General features: G+C 39.2%; 1 protein-coding gene across 4 annotated transcripts in view; it reads right to left on the minus strand.

Annotated features, from left to right (window-relative positions):
• NR6A1 (nuclear receptor subfamily 6 group A member 1) overlaps positions 1–25,607 on the minus strand; it is a 227,950-nt gene that overhangs the window by 50,795 nt on the left and 151,548 nt on the right. For 2 of the 4 annotated variants that reach the window (XM_048222941.2, XM_048222940.2), the window contains exon 1: positions 18,886–24,359. The exons of the other annotated variants lie outside the window; for them this stretch is intronic. In XM_048222941.2, coding sequence (XP_048078898.1) covers positions 18,886–18,901 — 16 coding nt within the window. In that variant the 5' untranslated portion in view covers positions 18,902–24,359. Of the gene's footprint in view, positions 1–18,885; positions 24,360–25,607 lie in introns of those variants that run through there. 4 annotated transcript variants of the gene reach the window in all.

Here is a 25,607-nt window from a genome sequence, read left to right on the forward strand (position 1 = left end):
CCAAGCCACAGTGTGCAAGAAGATATATGCAATACACACAACCTACAAAGAGCTCACATTCAAAATATGTAAAACTATACAACACTGAGAGAAATGCAAACCAGTAGAAAACTGGGCAAGAAACCTGAACGATCATTTCACAGAGGAGACCTTCCACATCATCAATAAACTTAAGATGTTCAAACCTATTAGTAATCAAGGCTATGCAAATTAAAACCACAATGACATACTAATGGCTTAAAAAAAAAAAGACTTCAAGTTATGGTGGCAATTTGGAAAAACTAACTTTCATATGTTATTGGTAGAAGTGTGTATTGGTACAACTACTATATAAAACAGTGAGTCACTACTAATGTTGAAGATATACCTCTCTTATGACCCATTCCCAGATATATATGACCCAACAGAAATGCAGGCACATGTGTATGAATGGACAAATTTGAGGATCTTCATAATGACAAGCTTTGTCAAAGCCTCAATTAAAAATAACCCAAATATGGGGCGCCTGGGTGGCTCAGTCAGTTGAGTGTCTGCCTTTGGTTCAGGTCATGTGATCCTGGGGTCCTGGGATGAGCCCCACATGGGGCTCCTTGCTCACTGGGGAGTCTGCTTCTCCCTCTGCCCCTCCCTACCCCTGCTCATGCTCACATTTGCTCTCTCTCTCAAATAAATGAAATCTTTAAAAAAAAAATAACCCAAATATTTATCAGTATTTCTAGAGATAAACAGTGTCATTCATACAATGTAATACTGTACAGCTGTAAATGTATTTGAACTACTGCAACAACATGGATGACTAGCAGAAATATTGTTGGGTAAAAGAAGACAGATCGAATAAAACCCCCAAAAAACAAACCATTCATAGGATTTCATTCATAGTAAGTTAAACCAACAACAACAACAACAACAACAAAGGCTCAGACAGTAAAGAGACATATAGTGAGAACAGTGCTGGGGTGGAGAGGAGCTTTTGAATCCTGGCAATGTTCTATTTCTTGACTTGGGTGATGCTTGCTTTATATTAATTTATTAAGCTGTAAAGTTGTGTTTTATGTACTTTTCTTCAAGTGTTACATTTCACAGTAAAAAAGTTGAAAACAAAAGATAACAGGGCACTTCAGGTAAGGGAAAGGAATCAGCAATGGCAAAAAAAAAAAGGGGGGAAACAAATGTAAGGTGTGTTTAGGCAAACTACATAGGTATATAATTAAGCAGAGAGGTCTTATAGAGGAATGGTCAGAGAGAAGTCTAGAAAACTGTTTGGAATAGACTGTAGTTTATTTTATCCTACTGATAAAAGACTACTGAGATTCTTAGGGGCACCTGGGTGGCTCAGTCGGTTAAGCATCTGCCTTCAGCTCAGGTCATGATCTCAGGGTCCTGGGATCAGGTCCTGGGATGTAACCCACATTGGAGCTCCCTGCTCAATGCGGAGTCTGCTTCTCTCTCTCCCTTTGCTCCCCCCCCCCTGCCCAACTTGTGCTCTCTCTCTCTCAAATAAATCAATAAAATCTTTAATAAAAAAAAAAAAGACTACTCAGATTTTTTTTTTTTTTTTTTTTTTTTACTGGAGATATATCTGGATCATAGTAGTATTTTAGGAATATCAATCTCACAGTGATGTGCAGGTTGTGACAAGATGAATGGCATGGGCATCTGGGTAACAGGAATGGGGAAAAGGTCAAAAATGACCTTGAGGTTCTACACCAATGTGGCTGTGAAAAATGTGGTATCACTAAAAGAAAAGAGGAAAGTAAAAGCTGTGTGAGGGACAAAAATCATCCTCTCTTTAGTTTTAAGAGAGGATGATAGGAAATATTCCAAAGGGAGTTATTTAGAGGACAACGATTAAAGCTAGGATGAAAAATCTGGGAGTCAACACATGGCAGAACTGAAGCTAGGGCAACAGATTATAACTCTCTGAGACAGAGGGGAAGGTAAGAAGTTAGGGAAGGGAAGTGAGATGACATAATCAAAGAAGATGTAGGTGGAATATAAATCCATGATTAAGAGAAAGATAAGAAACAAAAGGGTTTCATAAAGAAGAGTACTGTCAAATGCAATGCAGGTCAAAAAGTGTGAGGAAGAAGAAAAGGCTCAAAGGTCACCACTAATAAAGTTTTCAGTAAACTGATTAGAACAAAAATCATACTGAGTTAAAAACAGGTGAGTGGTGGGGTGCCTGACTGGCTGAGTCAGAAGAGCATGTGACTCTTGATCTCAGGGTTGTAAGTTCAAGCCTCACGCTGGTTGTAGAGATTACTCAAAAAATAAAATCTTAAAAAAAATTTTTTTAAGTGGTAAAGAACTAAAATAAGCAGTATTTTATTGAGTAGTGTCACTCCATTTAAAAGTAATAGAAAAACATTTTGTAGGAAGAAGCAACAGCTTTTAAACAGATGTGTATTTTTTTTAACTAGAAGAGATTCATATGCATTTAAAGAAGATAAACATTAAAACAAAGGCTTTTTTAAAAGATTCTTTTAAATTTTTATTTTTTAAGACTTTATTTATATTTATTTGACGGACAGAGCGAGCGAGAGAGAACAAGCAGGGGGAGCTGCAGAGGGAGAGGAAGAAGCAGGCTCCCCATTGAGCAGGGAGCCTGATATGGGGTTCGATCATCCCAGGACCCCAGGATCATAACCTCAGCCCAAGGCAGACACTTAACTGAGCCACCCAGGTGCCCCTAAGATTTTATTTTTAAGTAATCTCTACACTCAACCTGGGGCTCAAACTTACAACCCTGTGATCAAGAGTCGCAGGCTCCACTGACTGAGCCAGCCAGGTGCCCCAAGAACAAAGGCTTTTAAGAGAAGAATGAACTATAATTCAGACATTTGTTCAAAATGAAAACCTGTATGAAAAGTAAAAAAATGTTTAACATTTAAATTTTTCTTATATATATTGTTTTTTATTAAGAAAAAGATAAGTTACTTGGCCATGGTCAGAAATGTTAAGTGATCTGCCCAAGGTCACAAGGTTAAGTCAAGTGATGGAGCTGTTTCAACCTTACTACTTTTCCAAAAACAGACCTCCCATTAAACCAAACTACCTCCTATAGAGGTAGGGTGCAGGAATAGGATGGCATATATCAAAATTGAGCCTCAGTGCTACTGCTGCCTTTTTTTTCCCCCTAACCAAAGAAACAACAGGAGTCACAACAAAATCTATGAAACAAAGAACTAAATAGATGTATTCTTACCATCCTGTGAGTGATCACTTAGTACCTCCATATGGCAACTAGTTCTACTTTAATTGGGCTAAATATAGAAGAAAGCCTATTACAAAAATTTCTCTTAACACTCACCTCTCCTCTCAGCCTTACTGTTACAAAAATACCTCCCCCACCCCAAGAAGGACATTTTACTCATTCCAAGGGCTCAGGTTACGCAAATTACTACTGGAACTGATTTTTATCAAAACCTGCTTTTCAGACTGTGATGAAGGCCAGATTTAGGAAATGGAGAGTACAGCTGCTTACTTGGCCAAAATCATACTGACAACTAAGGCAATTTGGAACTTGCCTAGCTAAAAGGTATTTAAAACAAAGGGTATTTACAACAATTTCAACTGGATTACTGGTTCTAACTCCCCTGATCAGCTGCACATTCTTCTAAGTACTACGGACTCCACTCAGTTTCATAGGTCACCACCATCTGAAATGAAGTCCTTGAAATTAGTAGCAACAGGTACCCTCAAATTTTTATCTGAACACAAAGAATTTCAACAGAAATAAGTGAAAATCATAAGAATTCTCTTCTACTGCACATACCACTATAAAAATCCATTTCCAGAAGCCACATGTGGAGTACCTCAGAGGACATTTCTAAAAAATATTATCAGTTGAACGAAAACAAGTGAGCAATTCACAAGATTGTTACAGACTGAATGTTTAGGAGTTATCCTTACAGGTCAATGAATAAAAGATAGGGAGAAAGACAAAAGAGGGGTGCCTGGCTGGCTCAGCGAAGCACATAACTCTTGAACTCCGGGCTGTGAGTTCGAAACCCCTGATGCCTATAGAACTTACTTTAAAAAAAAAAAAGAAAGAAAGAAAGAAAGAAAGAAAGAAAGAAAGAAAGAAAGAAAGACCAAAGAATATGTTACCATCATTAACTGCTTAGGCCTGAAAACAAAGATGAAATGGTTCACAAATAATAATTAGCTGAAGCCACAGGAAATGAATCCAGGGAAAATGCTACCTCATCATTCTTGGTGGGGCCAAGAAAAAATTCAGATCACAGTCCCTAGGTCCTTCCTATCTCTTATGTATAGGAATCTTCAAATTAGGAATCAAGTTTCTATTTGTGGTGAAACAATTTTTATATTCCTGTAAATTCAGGTTTTCCAGATGGAGATAAGAACCCGCAAATCTGTGGTTTGTCCTATTTGGATTGCTACTGGGAACTTTAAAGGATCTCTTATTCATTTAGGGGGAAAAAAAGAGTTGGTTGAGCCTGGGGAGTCTTCTCTGAAAATATATAAATATATATTTAATAGATATTAATAGATAGCTTGGATCCACGTACTAGAGCTCTAAACAAGCACATATTTTTGAAGCTGGAAATATAAAGTAGACAATGATTCACTATGTAATAATTACTACTTCTTGCTTTTAATCATCTTGTGACATTTATTCACCAAATAAACCTTTGAGAGTTCCTCTGCACTCTTCACATGTACCTCAAAACATCAGAGGAGACAGACATCAATCCCATAACTTCAATACAGAGCAGTCAACACTAAACTAGAAAGAGAAGGCATACTGAGAAGTGGGTGATTCTAGTGCTAGATGAGGAAGCTGAAGGAAAGATTATCTAGAAGAGGTGTCACCTGAACTGGGCCTTACAGCAGAAGTATGTCAAAGGGAATTTCAGCCAGAGGGAACAGTATAGGCAAAGAGGCTTGCTGGCTGTAGGTATTTAAACATATTTTAGAAGAGTGTGGCTATCTGAGATAGAGGGAGGTGAGGAAGGCTTCACTGAATTCTAGAACATGTAATTCTGGAGTTAGATTGACTTGGGAGTCTTCTGTAGGGAGGCTGTAGGCATGCATGAGATTGCCAGAAGGTAGTGTATGGTAAGAGAATAGAATCTGTAATAGATAACTTTTGGGTTGTCTTCTCAGCTCACACCAATCCTCTTTTCTTTGAGAACAGCCATTGCTGTGGCCTGTAAGGCACCAGGTTTACACTGCTAGATAAGGTGAATGGAGCAGAAGAGATAATGGCTACTGCTAACTGGACTACAAAAAGACAATGGCCCAAGTTGGTTCAATGAAATTCTCTGTTTTCAAGATTTTGTAATGAGGCACAAGGATTGCTAGCTTGTGATGAGCCTGGAACCGTGAATGTGACTGGTGAGATGGCCTTGTTCCAGAAAAGGAGAGGATGAGGATGTTCATCTCGGTGGTAGTGGTGGTGATGAGGGGTGGGATAAAGTGAAGCAGAATTATTACATAGTGAATATATACCTCATGACTTCATAAGGGTTGAGAGCAGTTGCTACAGCTCCTGAAGCTTAAATATGTAATTAAAACATACTGGTCTCAATTCAATCTGTGGACACTCCCAACCTTAACAAGCCTACTTCCTCCCTTTTCCACCAAGAGTTTTACAGCCTTTGGAGATTAATACCACTAGTCTCAACAAGTGAGTTACATAGTTACATAATTTCTAGTCCCTTTATCATACTGGTCATCTGCCTTTCCCTCCGGACATGTTCCGGCTTCTAAGGATCATATGAAAATAAATTGTTCAGAATCTACTGTGGCTTGGGGCGCCTGGCTGGCTTAGTCGGTAGAACATGCAACTCTTGATCTTGGGGTTGTAAATTCGAGCCCCACATTGGGTGTAGAGATTACTTAAAAAAAAAAAAAAAAAAAAGAATCTACTATGGCTTGATGAGTACAGAACAGAGAGGGGGTCTATACTTCTTACCCCCTTTTGTATACTATGTTTTATTTTTTTTCTAAAGATTTTATTTATTTTATTTTAGAGAGAGTGGGAGAGAGAAAGAATGTGAGAGCAGGGGGAGGGGCAGAGGGAAAGAATCCCAAGCAGACTCCATTGAGCGCGGAGCCCAATGCAGGGCAGGATCTCACGACCCTGAGAGTTCATGACCTAAGCCAAAACTAAGCATGGGACAGTTAACCGACTGAGCCACCCAGGTGCGCCTGTTTTGTCTTTTTAAAAGATTCTTTAATTTCTTTAAGTAATATCTATACCCAATGTAGGGCTTGAACTCACAAACCCAAGATCACGAGTCGCATGCTTCACTGACTGAGCTAACCAGGTGCCCTGCTATATTTTTAATTAATATAAATCTAGTCTATCACCTTTAGGGCAGTTGTAATGTATTTGTGAAAGTATACACTATATGACTGTATAAAAAGATGATGGATTAGTATTATTGATGAGTACTAAGTATATAACAACTCCAATTTCTCAGCCTTTTTTTTTTTTTTTTTAAAGATTTTATTTATTTATTTGACAGAGATAGAAACAGCCAGTGAGAGAGGGAACACAAGCAGGGGGAGTGGGAGAGGAAGAAGCAGGCTCATAGCGGAAGAGCCTGATGTGGGGCTCCATCCCATAACGCCGGGATCACACCTTGAGCCGAAGGCAGACGCTTAACCGCTGTGCCACCCAGGCGCCCCTCTCAGCCTTTTTTCATGTTTGGCTGCTAAGCTGCCTCATTCACATCCTGTAATGGCAAGCTTAGGCCCTGGCACCAAATACAAGACTTTGTTTATTGCCTTGTTTGAGTCACCCCAATGTCCTATTAAGATGGGATGAGCTTTTCCTCCTAGCTTTGGATCATCAATAGAAGCACAAGACCCACATTCCACATCTGTACTTCAGCTTTTATGCAAAATAGGTAAGGATTAAGCTAGGCTATGATCTTAGGCTGGTCATTTCTCTATATATCAAAAAACAATACAGTAAGTATAATTTCTTTTATCAAAAGTTTTATTTTTTTAGCTATGTTTTTATATTTATACTCCCCTCTCCAAGTTTTACTGAGATGTAACTGACATATAGTACTATATAAATTTAAGGTGCACAGCATAATGACCTCACTTATATATACTGTGAAATAATTACCACAAAACCAGTGACTAAGAGGATGAGTCACGAAGTCAAACTGTCTGGATTCAAATCTCAGCTTTTACATTTATTAAATGTATGGTCATCTTGCTTCAGTTTCCTCATCTGTAAAATGTGGATATGCAGGATGTGTATCACTAGGTTTCTGTGAGGACTGAGTTAATACATGTAATGTGCTTAGAACAGAGTTAATACATGCAAAATTCCTGACACAGAATAAATGCTCAATAGGGATGCCTGGCTGGCTTAGTCTGTAGAGTATGTGACTCTTGATCTCGGGGTTGTAAATTCAAGCCCCACGCTGGGTGCAGAGATTACTTAAAAAAATAAAATCCCTAAATAAATTTTTTAAAAAGCTCAATAAATGTGAGCTATTATTATCACTATCATCATATCATCACTAGTTTCTCTCAGGATATTCATCAGTAAAATCAGGTCAGTGATTCCCCCTGAAAACTTCCTATGAGGACTAAATAGGAATAGATAAGAAAGTGCCCTCTCTACGCTAAAGTTCAGGGTGCCTGTGAAGAAGGATGGTAATTCACCTGAGTAATGTCTAACTCCGGCATGCCTGGGGCCTGCTGGGTTTGCCTACCAGTGAGGTAAAGATAGAATAGCTTCACATATCTGGCAGCAGCATGCTTGCTCCCCCTTTTATCTACCCGCAGTTTTGGAGATTACTACTTGGGTCAGAGAACCCAAAATTTATTTACTGAGCTTTTGTAATAAATTGTCCTTAAAGTTTTCTATTTGTATATTTTATTTTTACTGTAATTATAAAGTCAAAAGCAAAAGCAACCCCAGCTTTGCATTCTAGCTAGTCACTATTTTAGTTGTGCGACAGTCTCTCTGAGCTTCAATTTCCTTATCTACAAAGATAAAAATATTCATTTTACAGGATTGCTGTGAAATGAAGGGATTAAAATATGTAAAAGACCTATAGAAATGAAGATGTGGATCAACAAATGTACTTGCATTTTATTATGTTATGGTTATTATTTCTCTACCCGGGGTCCATAGCTCTTTTTAGAAATATCTTCCATGGGGCACCTGGCTGGCTCAGTTGATACAGCATGAGACTCCTGATCTTGGGGTTGCAAATTCAAGCCCCACATTGGGAGCAGAGATTACTTTAAAATAAAATCTTAAGAGAGAGAGAGAGAGAGAGAGAGAAAAGAAATATCTTCAATGAATTTGAGCTTAATTTACAGGTCCCTATTAGAGAGGTAAAAACACACACAGTGCAATTATACCAAAGAGCTAAGCCAGAATTGTCAAAATCTCCTTTAGGAAAGTATGCATACACAAAATTGTCTTTGCCTTTATTCCAAAGAGACTCCTGGGGACTCTTGTTATAGTGTAGCTTTCAACTGTTAAAATCTTGTGCTTCCACTGTCAAACACTGAATCAGAGACTGGTTTGGCTACTGAAGGTTCCACTGATGAGGGTATTGCTGACTTTGAGAGTTGATGTGTTTGTTATTACATATCTTGCCATTTGTGTCTTCTCTGATTTACTTGATCCTGGATAATGCAGTCATTAAATTTCAAAACCACAGGGGGCTTTAGAAATATACCAGAGTTCCTCATTTTCACTTTATAGATGGAGAAACTGAGGTCCAGAGAATTAAAGTAATTTGAGCATGTTTGCATTAGTAACCTCTACACTACAGCTGCTTCTGCATTTCTTTTGGCCTTTAGATGACCTATCTATCTACAACACTCAGTGGCTGCTATTCTGGATCACATGAATTTGCATACCAAACTTTCTATTCCAGTAAACTGGTAACTCTTTGCAGAAATTGGGAATACTATGGAATCTTGAGTGTTACAGTGTTCAAAGCAACTTTCTGAAATTTAAATATCAGAACTGAATATAGATGGGCCCTCAGAATTGCTATATAGTTCCATACTGAAATCCTTAAAATATATATTAAACTCTATGTGGGCCAGCACTTTATCTGTCCTGATCACTGTGGGGCCTATCCATGGAGTTTTACAAAGTCAAAGTACTCAGGAATATTTGCTGAATGAATGGAAGAAATTGGACAAGCATCTGAATTCTTTCCTTTTTGAAACACTTTCCTCCCTTGGCTTTCAGAATACCACTCTCCAGGTTTTCCTACTTTCTCTCAGACTACTAGTTTCTTAATCTCTTTTACTGAGTATTCTTGGAACTCCTAGATATTGGCATGTCTTCAGGGGTTAGTCCCTGGAGATACTTTCTATCAATATTCTCTCTTTAAAGGACTCAGTCTTCCATCTATATTGTGATAATTCCCCCAAAGTGTACTTATTTAACCAAAAACTTCCCTTGAGTTTCAGACTTCGATATCTAAACTGCCTATTTAACATTCTATTTAGCTTTCTAACAGGCATCTTACTTAAATTTATTCAACGTAATTCTAGATTCTATTTCTACCTCCTATATCACCATGTTTCTTAAGTAATCTTCTTCATCTTACTAACTGAAACCAATATCCATTAGCTGTTCAAGCCTAAAATCTAGGAGTCACTCTTCAGTCCCTTTACTCTATTTTATATTCCATCATCCAAACCATCAGCAAACCCTATCAGTTCTCCCTCAAGAACAGATCTCAAAACTACTCTTCATCTCCACTACTACTAGCACTACTTTAAGCTCTTACCATCTCTCACTTGAATGACTACTTGGTCTACTACTGGTCTCCCTACTTCTTTTGGTTCTTATTAAGTTAAATATACACTTACCAATGACCCCTTGAGTCCACACTTAGGTAATTCATCGTAGAAAAATGAAAACTTAGGTTCAAACCCAAACTTGTACATGACTGTTTATAGCAGTTTTATTCATAATCACCCCAAACTAGAAATAACTCAAATGTCCTTCAAGAGATGAATACCTTAACAACCATACAGTGAAATACTATTCATCAATAAAAAAGAGAATCAATTATTGATTGATGCAGGTTAACAACTCAGATGAATTTCAAAGGCATTTATACTGAGTGAAAGAAGCCAGCTTCAAAAGGTTACATACTGTATAATTCCACTCATATAACACTGTCAGGAAGATAAAAGTATAGTAACAGAGAACAGACTGACCAGCGTTGCTAGGAGGCTAGGAGTAAGGTGAGGTTATGACCATGGAGGGATAGTAGCATGAGGGAGTTTCTGGGGGTTAAACTGCTCCGTATCTTGACTATAGTGGTAGTTCTACAAATCTATATTCACAGAACTGCACACCACCTCAAAAACTCAATTTTACTGCATGTTAATTTTAAAATAAAATTAAAAATTAAAAACAAAAACAACTAATGGTACTTAACCAAAAACATAATACTCTGGTCACTAATCATCAACTATTTCACCTAGATCTAAGTAAAACTATAATGAATATCTTAGTAAAAACATATACAACTTGCCCTAGGAAACTAAAAGAAAACTTTCAGTCTTAACTAGTGAAAGAGATATTATTAAGATAATATATCATTAAGATATTATTAAGACTCTATTTCTCCATTCATTAAAGAAATACAACAGAGTCCATTTCTGTTTGGAACATTCCCACAGAGCACAGATGGCCCTGGGCAGGGAGTATAACTTCTTAAAACCATTTAACCAAGACCTCTCCCTTTCAAAGGACCTGGTAATTTGTAACAAGGTTAAGTGAGGTTACAGCATATTCTCCCTAAATCCCAGCAGCAGTGGTGTACAGACTTCTAGCTCTGAGGCAGACCTGTGTTCCCTTCTAGCAAAGTACTGCATTAATCTCTTCAACATATTTGCAAGGGGTGGATTAAGAGGAATGTGAAGAGGCTCTCTTCTGCTCAACTGGGGTAAGGGCATCCATTCACAGACTAAAGCTCTCTCTAGGGTGTCCCTTGCATCTAGAACCTTTATGTGCCTTACTTATAACTCATGGGATACCCTGTCAGGTTGTTTCATATTACTATGCCTTCGCTCATGCGGCTCTTTCTGCCTGGGAGACCCTTCCACGCTTTACCAGCCTGGCAAATGTCAACCAATCTCTCATGACGCCTTCCTGGGTGAAGTCTAACCTGAGAGCCCAAACAGAAACGAGCTCTCCTATCTCTGCACAACCTCTGTACCCTCCAGGATTACTATCATTGTTCCTTTGTGGCACTTACCAATTTATTTCCCTCTACTAGACTGTACGTTCCACAGAACAGGGAGAGATCCTTACTTTTTCTGCATCCCCAATATATACCAAGCACAGAGCAACCACCAGTGAACATCAGTTGACTGAAGTGTAAAGCTTCTCCACTTGCAAATCAAAGTGCACAATTTATAAGGACTCTAGATGACAAACTAGTGGGCCAGCCCAGATACCTTGCGCCAATGCTTAAAAGCTCAGTACTCACCTCCCTATGTCCCCTCAATTCTAAGGTCTTGGTGAAAGAGAGACCAATTAGCATGCTTTAAGTAAAACCATATGTTCTAGGAGAGTGGAAAATGTAGTTGCCACATTTTCCTTTGCCTTACCAAAAGGAAATCTTCTGACCAGATTTCGTTTGATAGGGCCAGAAGAGAGACATGTGCATTATTGGATATTCTCATACTATTTGCCAAAAAGTGCATTTATAACTACTTCCAAGTGTAAAACAATGTTCAGAATAAGTGGTAAAGTCTCTCTACATTCATCACTAAGACCAAAAATCATGAAACTTAAACACGGAACATAAGCACTCTTTCACACACTATACACACACACAATTTTACTAACGTAGCCAAAGGGTTCTGCTTCCCTGAGGCACTGAATCAATACTTTCACAAAACTAGTACTCCTTCCCCCTACTCCTCCCTAGACATTCATCATTCTCTTACTTTGGGGTGAGACTAATGGTTGGTAGAAATAAAGAATGAAGAAACTGAATACAAACATTTTTCAGCATATGACATATGATAAACTTACAAAATTAAAACTATTCTATGGTGGGTAGTTTCCCTCTATTATCAGATTGGTAAGCTCATGGCAAATATTTTAGTGTACATGATTCCAAAAGGCATGTAGGCATGAGAGCAAAAGTGCTGAGGAAGAATTAATTTCCACATATTCAAAAGGAACCTAGAATCCTAAGCAATTAACAACTATCTCATGGCAAACTTAAAAAACAAAAGCCACCAATGCATATGAGTGTGTGTGCACGTACATATACTCTTATGACAGTGATAGTAGCCAAGACTTCTGTGACTAGCACCTGTTGGGTGCCAAGCTTTTCTCTTAACACACCTTTTCTTTCCACACTGACTCATGTGCATGCACTTTGGCCACTGGGATGGTGTTTATGTTTTCTTTCTTTTTTTTAAAGATTTTATTTATTTATTTGACAGAGAGAGAGAGACAGCCAGCGAGAGAGGGAACACACGCAGGGGGAGTGGGAGAGGAAGAAGCAGGCTCATAGCGGAGGAGCCTGATGTGGGGCTCGATCCCATAACGCCGGGATCACGCCCTGAGCCGAAGGCAGACGCTTAACCGCTGTGCCACCCAGGCGCCCCTATGTTTTCTTTTTTTAAATGTCCAAAACATGCATCTGCTGTAAATGGTTATTTAATGAACTGTAATTAACATTTAATAAATTACCCATAACTTATCAGCTCCTCTGAAAAGCAAAGCTAGTTGCTGTAGCCATTACTCTGCGGGAACATGCTGAAACCTCACAAAAGGAAAATGTTTTTGCTAACAGTGAAACAGATGCAAACAGAGTAATGATGTTTAGAGGATTTCCCCACTTTTGACAATTGCAATCCAGGACTCTAATTTTACTATGTTAAGAAAAATATTTGAGGGGCGCCTGGGTGGCTCAGTCGTTAAGCATCTGCCTTCGGCTCAGGGCGTGACCCCGGAGTCCTGGGATCAAGCCCTGCATCAGGCTCTCTGCTCTGCTGGGAGCCTGCTTCAGCCTGCTTCTTCCTCTCCCACTCCCCCTGCTTGTGTTCCCTCTCTCCCTGGCTGTCTCTCTCTCTCTGTCAAATAAAAAAGTAAAATCTTTAAAAAAAATTTTTTTTTGAATATTCTATTTTGGAGCCATAAATTTGAAGGAACAAAAACATTTCAAGAAATGTAGGGGGAAAAAAAAAAGGCTAAAGAAATACAGGGCCCCAAAGTGAAAACAATCCTTCTGCCAGTTTTGAATAATGCTTTTGCAGCCAAATGTTCCTTGTCTCCCCGCAATTGTTAATATCTGTTAAGCAGCATTAACATTATTTCCTCTTTGTGGTTCAAAACCGAGAGCTGCAGTTCTAATTTATCTGTGTTCCCAGGGATTAGAACACGGTAAATGCTCAATGAATTTGGCTACATAAATTATAATTTTATACACAGAGATCAGAATAATGAGCCACTGATAATAAGCTCTCAACCCCCAGAAGGCAGGGACACCAAAGATTCCAATAACAAAATTCCCAACTTTACCACTTCATGGTAAAGCTTCTGAGAAGGGGCTATTTAACATGGCTATGGCCACTGTCTTAGCATCTATTTATCTAGCAAACACATGGAAGGAGATGACCAACCTGATTATCCTTCCTTTCCTGTTAATTACTTAATCTGTGTGTTCACTAAAAACCCATCCTCTCTCCTTCTTCTTCCAATGAACACAACTGTAAAAGATTCTCTTAGGGAGAAAAATCCACAAATTTTTCAGAGATACTCTCATTACAAATTATTTTTATTAGCCCAGGAATAGATTATTAGCACAGCAACTGGCTGTAAAGGAGAAGACTCAGAAGCTTGTCTCACTGGTTATACAGCATTTTCAAGGCTAAATTTCCAAAGGGCTCCTCCCTGAATGTTGTTCACTGAATGCAGGCATTGGGGGGCATGCAGGCTTTTCTACTTGGAATATTAAACAGTACCAGCCACAGGCTCACTCAAGAATCCTCTCCTTCCTAATCTCCCTAAACTTGTCATTCTATAAAACTCATTTCAATTTCAAGGCATGTTAAGCATGTGCTGGGCACTGTGACAGAGGTTCTCTTATTTAATTCCTATAGCAACCCTGTGAGATTGGTATTACTATCCCCTGTTGTACAGATGAGGAAATTGAGGCTCACAGAGGTCAAGTGACTTGACCAAGTGACAGAATCAGGCTGCTGAGATTTTTTTTTTTTTAAAGATTTTATTTATTTGACAGAGATAGAGACAGCCAGCGAGAGAGGGAACACAAGCAGGGGGAGTGGGAGAGGAAGAAGCAGGCTCATAGCGGAGGAGCCTGATGTGGGGCTCGATCCCATAACGCCGGGATCACGCCCTGAGCTGAAGGCAAACGCTTAACCGCTGTGCCACCCAGGCGCCCCAGGCTGCTGAGATTCTTTCCCCAACACTGGGAATCCTCTAGCAAAGCAATGGATGCAACCAAGTTTTTAGGAGCCATTTGGGCAACAAGGGATGAGTCCTTACCATACAGACCAAGAGGTCTGCTCAGAGGCCATGAAAGCAACAGCATGTTTTATTTTTGTCTTCATTTGATTTTAATGGCTAAAAATCCTATAGGAATTCTTACTGGCCCCAGTGAGAATCCAAAGAGGCCCACCAGTCGGTTGACTCCTGACCTTCCATGCTTCTCATCCTAATTAATGCAAGGTCCTTGGATGACAGTGCGAGCATCAAGACCTTGTTAGAGTTAGCAATGACCTTTACATCTATCAGGCTTTTCAAAATATGTAAAACAGCTGTGCATCGGGAACGCCCCCAAATTCTCAACCTTGAAATAGGAGTAGATGCATTTTTCCTAGTTATGGTGTTTTTACCAAGTCTTTGGGACATGACTTTTCACATGGCTAAAAAATATTTGAGGAGTGGCTTGTTTTTCAATTGCCCAAGCAAACCACTGAGGCATGCAGATAGAAGATTCTTACAAACTGACTGATTTCTTTGGCTTAAAAAGAAATCCTAGTAGCAGGGGAGATAGGGAAAAGAGAACCATCTGAAAAAATTTGGGGGGGGGGGAAGGGAGAATGTTTGGTTTCCATACTTGTGTCTCTAATATCCTTTTGTTCTCCTACCTCATTGTATTAAGGATGCTAAATCAAACATGATTGCAGCGATGTTTGTGTGTGAAAATGACAAAAGCAACGGGCTAAAATCCCAACCTCATCCTGAACCCTGAAGACTTTTATGGCTTTTCCTTCAGTAGGCCCTCCCCCTTAAAGCACATTAAAGACCACATTGTTCAAAAGGGTCATGGTAGGTTTCATACCCCATTTTAATACAATGTAAATGGTAATTGAACTTCCAAGTTGTATTAGTGATATTTGTATCTCTCTGGAAAATGCCCATTAAAAGAACGGATCCCCTGGTTTAAATATTAATGCAGAATTATAATTATCAGAGAGGCAAAACAATGGTATCAAGGAGGTACTGTGATGATTAACTTAGATTTTCTTTAATATATCATTTTCCCCAGAAAAGGGGTACAGGTGAAAGACGGGTTAAAAATATCCTAATGATCTTGTTAAGTGTCTACATATTCTCTCAAGCCTCAAAACTGTCCAGAAGAACATGTCATCTCAACTCAAGAAGCATAAAATAAATTAAACTTGGGGCTCATTTCAACTGCAGGTCTTTCTCCCTGCCCCCCACCCCTGCCCTTATTCCATTAGCATGTCTGCAAGTCACATTATGGACCCCAAGTTGTTTTATGCATTTATTCCTGAAAGATTTCAAATGGCGAGAATGATATTAAAGGCTCTTTATGATTCCATTTTCCACAGCTGTTACCATCAGTTGTCACCAATACTTCGGGGGTTTAGTGGGAGAGGCGGCAATGACTCCATTTAACAGCCATAAAGAATTTGCATCATAAAGCACCTACCGAACAACTGCCTTAGTCCTCTGAAAAAGGATACAGTATAAAAGGAATGTTACAGGTGGGCTTGGCAAAGAAGAATTCAAAAACTGAAAATCTGGATTGGACTAAAATTACAACAAACTTGGTAGTGCTTTTAAAATCAAAATTTCGTTCGTGGAACTGCTCACTTTACCAAGCTCAGGTGTCTGCTCAATACCCACATATACTATGCATTAAGCTGTGCATGATATCATGAGTTAAATGCATTTTAAAATAAAACCTATGATTTTTGTAGATTTCTTGGCTATAAGTCTGGCTTAAACGATCTCAAAATAACACACTAAGAGCATCTGTTTAGTTGAGATGAGTTTCAAGAGCCAATACCAGCTGTTGGGGGAGGGATTTCACACATGTGTTACTTAAATCCTAACCAAATTTTGGTTTTTTTCATTCCCTTAAGGATGCTTCCAACCCCAGTAGGGTAAAGCAAATGTTAGAATAAAAAAGAAAGAAGGAAGAAAGGAAGAGGAGGGAAAAAGGAAGAAAGGAGGAGAAAGAGAGAGAAAGAGAGAGGAAGGAAGGAAGGAAGGAAGGAAGGAAGGAAGGAAGGAAGGAAGGAAGGAAGGGAGAGAAAGAAAAAGATTACTCAATGCACTGATGCATGTGACTAAGACCAAAATGATCACCCTCTCCAATTCAATACAGTATTAGCATGAGGACAAAAGGCGTTTAAAAATCAATTTGGAGTTATTTCTAGTGGGGATTGCATGATCCTAGCAAGTTGAGGAATGAGAATATTCCCAACGTTAAAAGGACACTCTTTTAAGTATTTTCTCCTTTAAGAGCAACCTGATTTTCACAAGGAATTCATTTGGTGGCATTGTTTTGGTTTTAGGTGTCTGTCCTGCCAGGCAGGGGCCATGCACAAGGGCTGCATCTATCTTGAAGTGTGCACAATGGCCTCTCTTGCGGCTCGCTCTCTGTTATTGATCCTTACAGATGCTCCAAGGCCCTTCCCCCACCTTTCTCCAAATCCCAACCCCCCATTCTGAAAGATAGCTTAAGAAATAAGACTTCCTGCCTAGCGACTGGCAGGGCTGAAAGACCAGATTGTATGACTCCACAGATCAGGCCTGCCACAGTGAAAGCTTGAATAGAGTTAACCCTCTGTGAACTAAAACAAAACATTTGTATGCCCAGCTGTGACAAAGGTTAATTTAAATGGACAAGGGCCCAATATCTAAAACCAGGCAACACTTTTTTTTACAGTAGCGTTTTCGCTCAACTCTTTTGTAAGTAGTCTGATTTTGCTTTTTAAGTTTTCAAAGATCTTCTTCAGCTGGGATAATTCATTTTGCTTTACTAGAATTTTATATGGAAGTTTTAGTTGAAAATTTTAAAATTCACTTCCTTGTTTTATAAAAATTCTTGTTTTAGTACCAGAAGTTATTTTCTGTCATTGACCAGCTAAGAAAAATCAAAGTTTCAATACTTAATTAAATAAGAACTGAGGGAGAACTTTCTCTTCAAATCTTTTTTCTCTTTCAAAACTTGTGGAAGAGATTCAAGGTGGTTGGAAAAAATATCCAAATCCTCCAGGGCTATCCCTTCCAAACTTATGCAACCACTACTCTGGTATCTCTGCCTGCCCTTAAACTCCGATTCCAATGGGGGCAGAGCAAATCTTACTTCTTAAATTACTCCTTTCTGGAAAAGCTAGTATATCCAGAATACGAAGAATTTCTGTGTATATTGGGGGAAGAAGAGGAAGCTATTCAAAATTAAAAGTAACAGGGCTTGCGTGTAACTGATAATTTCTACAAACTTTTTGTTTCCAGTAATAGACACTAAAAACCAATGAGGTCATAATTCTGGCATATGTGGTGCTGGGAAAGAATATACAGGGAGCATTACTATGAAGAATAATGTTGTTTGAGAGGAGATCTGTCCCCCTTCCCTGGGTTTGTGCATCCTCCGAATGAGAATGAAACAGCAAAGCTGCCTGTGGCAGATGTTAGCCATGCCGCACGGGGCTAGGACTCTTTCCTAGGGCTAGCTATTTTATTAATGTCCTAGAAATTTACTAACTACCTCAAATCTGAAACTCTTCTGTCTATAGCTCAACAGACCTTACCTATGAGAAAGCAAACTTTTGGCAAAGTCTTAGACTCTATCTTTTATAAATACAGCAAACAAATACAGCAAATCTTTAATTCTAAGATTCATCTTCTAGCTATTTCTTTACCTGTATATCTGGCCCAAATAATAAAGTTGTGGGGCACTGGGGTTTCTCACACAAGTAGGAGCCTATCTCTGAACATACAAATTGCAATACCAACTAGTTGCTATTAAGGAAACACACACACACACACACACACACACAAACACACACACACAAATGTATTTACCCATTTTAAAAACAACCTACTTAAAAAGAAATTAGTAATGGCTTAGTCTTATACCCCAAACCGTAAAATATCTAAATTCCCCCAAAGGAAATGAGGCTGCCTTATCAACGGCCTCATGACCCTAATACTATCTATAATTACAGTACTAAATAAGGCTTTCACAGATGGTGAACTGGATTAAGGAATTTAAAATATAAAATTCTGTCAAGAGGTAAACAGAACAATTTTCTAAAATGTAAACTTTACCTAAGGACTGTGATGCAAAATGAAGTTAAAAATTTTTTTCAAGTCACTATAAAATTTAAATCCAATTTTTCTTTTTATGCCTGCTCTTTCTCTTATAATCATCAACCACAACAATCAATTTACTACATTTCTCCCTCACTTTTCTCCAATCCAAAACATTTATAGCCAGTTACTATGTACATGAAAACTTGTTGGCTGAATTCTGCTAAGACACAAAAATGGAGTGGACTGCCTCCCTCCTCCCTCAAGGCTACTATTTGTTCTAAGCCTTCAAAGAAAATTTCTAAACCTCAGATTTGTGCCCAGACTTAAACAGTCAGTTCCCTTACCTTCCCATGTCTCCATTTCATGCTTCTGGGAGTCTGTTGAGAAGTTCTATTGCAGCCATGAAGAAACAGAGATTACGGGACAAGTCCAGCTTGATGACCACCCTTCCGACACTTGGTCAATTTCTCTCTTAGCTGGGACTACAACAGTCATCCTCACAGGTCAGTTTACAAGCCAGTCATGTGATTAGAAAGTTCAGGCGCTAAGGTCACAACGTGTATGGAGTTCGTTTATTGCCAAAGGTTATCTAAGTGGAACTGATAGACTTATTTTCTTTTGTTAACAATACTGCCTAGAATGTCTCTCTGAAAAGTACTGTGGGAATATTTAATAGGAAATACTCCTCTGGTCTTTAAACTGAAATCCTAAAATTAAAAGGCAGCATTTTAGAAGATTTGGTTTTCATTTAATTTAAAAGAGTTCTAGCACATGGAGTTTTTTCCCTTTTTTCTTTCAAGAGCCATTCTATACTCTATTTTCCTACATTCTGGATTAGAAAATTTAGAGTTGAAATATTTGGCACGAGGAAAAGACAGAACAAAAACTCCATGTTATGCATGTATTGGGGGGAGGGTAAGACTGGGATTCCCTGCTTTTTGTCATTGTAATAAACAATGACAAGGCAAATTCTTCTGAGAAAATTAAAACGCGGAGCTCTGAGTTATTTTGCAGGGTTCACTTTAATTTTGGCCCTTAATTTTCATGCTCTGGTTATATACACTAGTCTGAAAGAATGTAGAGAAAGAAAACTAGGTCTGCAAAATCTTTTCAGAAAGCACAAAGGTTAGAAATATCATCCCCTGCCCCCAGCCAAAAGCTTAAATCTTTAAAGTAAGCTTCCTGCTTCATTCCCTTAAAACTCCCAAGATCTTAAGCAATTTCGTGCTATGCCTCCCTGACGGTGAACCATACCAGTAACATAGCAGAGTATGTGTATGCATATATATGCTCGGACTTTGCCACAGAGCTGCAGAGGCTGGCAAATCTGAGCCATATGCTAATGACATATGATGTCAAACGTTCAGCTATCCATTCAGATAGCAGAACACTAATTACAGGGCGAATTCCTCAGAGAAGGTGGTATGACCTAAAGACGGACTAATTTCAGGGATAAATTCTTTTTAACTGTGCAAAATGTTTCACCCTATGAAATCTCCCTTTCTCCCTAGCCTAGCCTTGGGAGTAACTTAAGGCCAAGCACATTTTATAGCAGTGTTCCAGAAAAAAGAGGAGACCCTTCTTGGGGTGGGAGTGGAATCTGTCACTTGGCAGCCATATAACTGAATGGAAAATATTGCTACCACAGTTACTAGAGGGCTTTTCCAACCAAGAGACCATTAGGGTCATCTTACAAAGTAGGACCTAAAGAGAAAGTAACCAATGATTTAGAGGAGAAAAGGCTATGTATGGTTGGTCTGCCTAAAAATATATGTTCTGCCACTGCCACCACACACCTCACCCCAGTACAAACACATCAACCAGTTTTCCCATGCCAATAAGAGATTAATAGAGATTTTCTTCTCAGTCCCTGTGGAACTTAATGCAGCTCTTATAATTTTAGTAAAATGACTATAAAAACAATGAAGGGGGAAGACCTGAATAAGAGGAAGGTCTACCAGCAAAAAGCTATTAAATTGGGAACACTCGTTCAAAGGGCAGCTCTCTGTCTCCCTGAAGGACACAGATATATCTAAAACTCGGTATCTGCATACAACAGAGTACATGTAAGTAAGCATCTTTGCTTTATTGCACCAACTTTTGGAGGAAAGATGAAATGGGAAGCTGTTAGTCTGGCTTCCAGATCAAGACTGAAGCAATGGCCTTGATTTTTAAGGCTAGTCTTTTTTTTTTTTTTAATATTTAATTTATTTATTTGAGAGAGAGAGAGCACACGTGAGAGAGCACAAGTGGTGGACAGGGAGAAGCAGACTGCCCATTGAGCAGGAAGCCCGATGTGGGGCTTGATCCCAGGACCCTAGGATTGTGACCTGGGCCAAAGGCAGCCGCTTCACCATCTAAGCCACCCAGGCGCCCCTAGGGGCAGGTCTTAGGAATAATCTTTGATAAACCCATAAGCCTGGGAACAAATCTTTAACATAGCTTAAGAAAATGGGTAAATCTTAATCTTTGGATACAGGGTCATATTCTTCAGCATCCTTAGTCCCAAAGGTTTTTTTAAAGTTCTTTATAGGTTCTACTGGGAGGAAGGGGAAAGAGAACATGAACATACATCTCATTTGCCACGTGAATGCAAAAGACAAACTGTAAAACCCAACTGGTTAAGATTGTTAAAAACAATTGTATATAAGAGAAATAATTTTATTTTATTTTTAAAGATTTTATTTATTTGTCAAAGAGAGAGAGTGCGAGAGCACAAGCAGGGGGAGTGGCAGGCAGAGGGAGAAGCAGAGAGAGAGCAAATGTGAGAGAGCACCAAGTGGTGGAGAGGGAGAAGCAGGCTGCCCATCGAGCAGGGAGCCCGATGTGGGGCTTGATCCCAGGACCCTGGGATCATGACCAGAGCCGAAGGCAGCCACTTAAACCACTGAGCCATCCAGGCGTCCCAAGAAAAATAATTTTAAAAGATTAAAAGGTTTCCTAGAATTTATGAATGGGAAGGGGAGAAAAGAAAATAAGAAACCAGCGACATTTTTTACTTCCTAATACAAGCTTTGTAATGTAGAAAAAAATAGATGAACAAAATTCTACATCTAACCATTTACATACTGCATAGCTAACAGAATTCAAAAGTTGAGTCTGAATGATGCAGCATTTTAATTTTGCAAGAGACTGGCTGCACTTTCATTTTATAGATGGGGAAATCAAGGCCCAGTGAAAGGAAGAGGTAGGAGTCATTTCCCATCTGTTTATTATTCAAATAGCAGCTTTCAAAGAAGACTGCAGGTTTTGAAGCTAAAGGGAGTATCAAGGTGTAATACGCTTGGTCTTTCAATGTAAAACAAAAGAGAGCCATTCTAATGGCCACACAATCACTGGAATCAGCTCAGACTTAATTTTAAAAAGTTTCAGTGAAAGTGTGATGCAAGGTGAAAGCCATGTGACCATTAAGATGTTAGAGGACTAGTTAGAAAATCTCTATCCATTTCAGAAAACAAGAAATATGCAGAGAATATTTAAAATTCCTTTTTAACCTTGCAAACAACAAAGAACAAGAGTCCAAGGTCTCAGTTTCTCATCTGTCAGATCTTTGATACAGACATCCCCTATGGCAAGGGAAAGAGTTGAATTCAACCGAACAGGAATAAGGAAGCACAGCCAGGTGAAATCCATACTATCTAGGACTAACGAGCAAACCTCCTGAGTGCAGAAAAAGAACAAGGACAACAAAGAACATACTTAGATATGATTTTCAGTTTTGCTTTTTATTGTGGAGTTGGAGAAGGGAATTCATACTTCAGGAAACAAGAAACAAACAAAAAAACTCAGAGTTGGAAACTAAAAATATTTCAGAAACTGGGATTTTTCATCCAATTCTACAAACATTAGTTGAGTGGCTCCTATAAGCTAGGCACTATGCTGCCTGAGATAACTGAAATTATTATCTTGTGATCCTTGCCCTAGAGGTGCTCACCATCTGCTGACTTCTCCAGCTTCATTTTCTACCACTCCACACTAACCGACTTATAGTACAAACATACTAAACAGATAACTGACAATAGGATGTTATGAGTGGTGTAACAGAAGTGGGTACCAAGTGTCAAGGAAACACAAAAGAATGTATAATTCATTAGATTGGAGTGGGAAGCCATAGAGAGGGCCTTACATTTGAGCTGAACCTTGTCGTTCTGCAAGTAGACAGGTTGCAAAGGTATTTCAGGACTCGAAGGGATGAGTAGAACTGGGAAGATCTCAAAAGACTTTTTAATACCTACGCAATAAAGTCAGGAATGAAATCTGTATGCAGAAAAGTAACATGACTGACTTACAGAAGAAAAGACTACAGGATGTGATTTAAAAATCACCTTGTATAAAACAACCAAATGCAATGTATATAGCTTATTTGGATCCTGATTTGCACGAATCAAGTGTAGAAAGACATTTTGAGACAATCAAGGCAATTTAAATATGGGTAGGGTATTTAATTAGATCAGTTTCCCACCCACAGATTGAAGAACCTGGAAAGAGAAAGCCCTTCCTCCATTAAAAAAAATGTGCACAGGGGCACCTGGGTGGCTGAGTAGGTGAAGTGTCTGCCTTTGGCTCAGTCCCGCATTGGGCTCCCTGCTCAGTGGGGAGCTGCTTCTCCTTCTCCCTCTGCCATTCCCCCAGCTTGGGCTCTCTGGCTCTATCACCCTGTCAAATAAATAAATTTAATCGTTTTTTTTTTAAAGATTTTATTTATTTATTTGAGAAAGAGAGCATGAGCAAGAGAGTACAAGCAGGGGGAGTAGCAGAGGGAGAAGAAGCAGACTCTCCACTGAGCAGGGAGCCTGATGTGGAGCTTGATCCCAGGACCCTGGGATCATGACCTGAGCCAAAGGCAGCTGCAAGTAAACTATTTGGGGAGGCCAAAGGTGCCCCAAATAAAATCTTTAATTAAAAAAATCTCCATAAGTCTCCAGTCAAGATTTTGTATGTAAAATTATAAATTATCACAATCAAGAACAGATTATAGTATGAAAAAAATCAGTCCCTTTTGAATGAAAAGAAAAAGAAAAGAACCAGATATACAGTTCAAACAAACGAAATATATACAAACAAAAATGTAGCCAACTATTATGTCTCCTAAGAGGTCTGAAAAAGTTGGGACTTAGTCATCCCATATAACATGCCTGCCTATTTATCTTTTTCGTAATTAAGACCCCGGCCAGCCCAGAGAGTAATGGAAATAAATACTGTAGCTCTCTATATAGCAATAGCTCAAACTGTTATTAAGCTGCATGTGCAAATGAAGTTAAAAAAGAGAGAGAGAGAGAGATTTAAGTAGTAAAAACAAGACTTAGGAACAGGTCAAATGGACAGAGAACTTTTCTCTTTTGGTGCTTCTAAAAAGGAAAACCACTTGAAGCCCAGTAGTTTCCGGCCAGACTCTGGTCTCAACCCTGACTTCTCAAAAGGTTTAATTTTCTATCCATCCATCTGCCTAACCCAGAGGGGGGGAAAGTGAGATAACACAAGAGGTTTCTGCCAGTAAGTAATTAAGTTTGGTGTAAGAGAGGAATCTGGGCAAAGGCCTGTAAGGTATACCACCACTACCACCATCACCCTCCTCCCCATCACCGCCAATAACTGTGGCATAATCTCACCCATAGAATAAAGGTCCACACTCCCCACAACCCTTTACAAACCAGCCCCTGCTGATCTCTCTAGCTTCATCTATCACCACTCTCTGTAAGTGCTCATCACTCCAGCCATACTGACCCGCTGGTAGTGCAAGCATGCTACTACTCCATCTGCCTGAAATAACTCTTCTTACTACTTCTTTATTGCTTCCACTACCACTTGCTCATCTTTCTGGAATGAATTTATTTATTTATTTATTTATTTTATTTTTTTTTTTTTAAAGATTTTATTTATTTATTCGACAGAGATAGAGACAGCCAGCGAGAGAGGGAACACAAGCAGGGGGAGTGGGAGAGGAAGAAGCAGGCTCATAGCGGAGGAGCCTGATGTGGGGCTCGATCCCAGAACGCCGGGACCACGCCCTGAGCCGAAGGCAGACGCTTAACCGCTGTGCCACCCAGGCGCCCCTCTGGAATGAATTTAAATATCACCTCCTCTGTGAGGCATTCTAAGACTCCATCGTCTTAGCCCTCAAATCAAACAGAGTTAAATCACACCCTTCCTCCATTCTGCCTGGATCCCTAAAATATACCATGACAATACTAATCACTTAGTATTTTTATTTTATAGTTCTACCTTCCTTGTTAATCTGAATGTACCCCCAAAGAGTCAAACTTTGGTAATCCCAGGTTCCAGCCTTGGGTTTAGCAGATAGCAGGCATTCATAAATGTTAAAGCAATTAGAAGGCTCTTGGTGTATGTGTTGTGTGGGTGGGTGGATAGTGTGCAGTTCTTTTGTTAAACTTAATCATGTGTTAATATTCTATTTCATTTCCACATTTTCTAACTCTTTTACCTTACTTCATGAGAAGTTTTTTCCCCTGGATGAACTCCACCTCAGAGTCCTTTATGAAAAACCTTGGTTTTCTATGATTGTAAGCCTACGTGACACTGAATCTTCCAATAAATAAACGTCCAGCACTGGTTGTAAAAGATTTCTAGCCGGTACGTCCTATTTGCGGAATTCCTATATTAGTGTGGACTCATATGTTCCTGGTGATCTTTTGATTAACATGTATATCTTTTGTTAGATTCCAAGCTATATGAAGACAGAGACTGTGCCCCTTATATTCCCAGTGTATTCCCAGTGCCTGACAGGTGCTTAATGAATATTTGTTGACTAAAGGAAAATAGCTACTTCAGAGAATAGGAACATGGAAGAAGAAAAGAAAATGTCAGGAATACAAATATTCACAAAAAGGGTTACACTAGGCCACTCCTGCAAAGCCAAAACCAGTTCACCCAGCCTCAATTCCAACTCCAGTAAATCCTACCCATACACACAGCTCTCCTCTAATTGAGGGATTGGGTGTAATAAATCTGAAAACCAACAGGACCGGTTGTAAACCAGCAGTGTGGCAATCCTACCTGCAACCAACCCTGTCCTTCCTACTCTACTAGAGATTGAACCTGACTCTCT

This window comes from Ursus arctos, unplaced genomic scaffold (assembly GCF_023065955.2).
Source record: "Ursus arctos isolate Adak ecotype North America unplaced genomic scaffold, UrsArc2.0 scaffold_18, whole genome shotgun sequence".
In the NCBI taxonomy this organism is placed as follows: Eukaryota; Metazoa; Chordata; class Mammalia; order Carnivora; family Ursidae; genus Ursus; species Ursus arctos.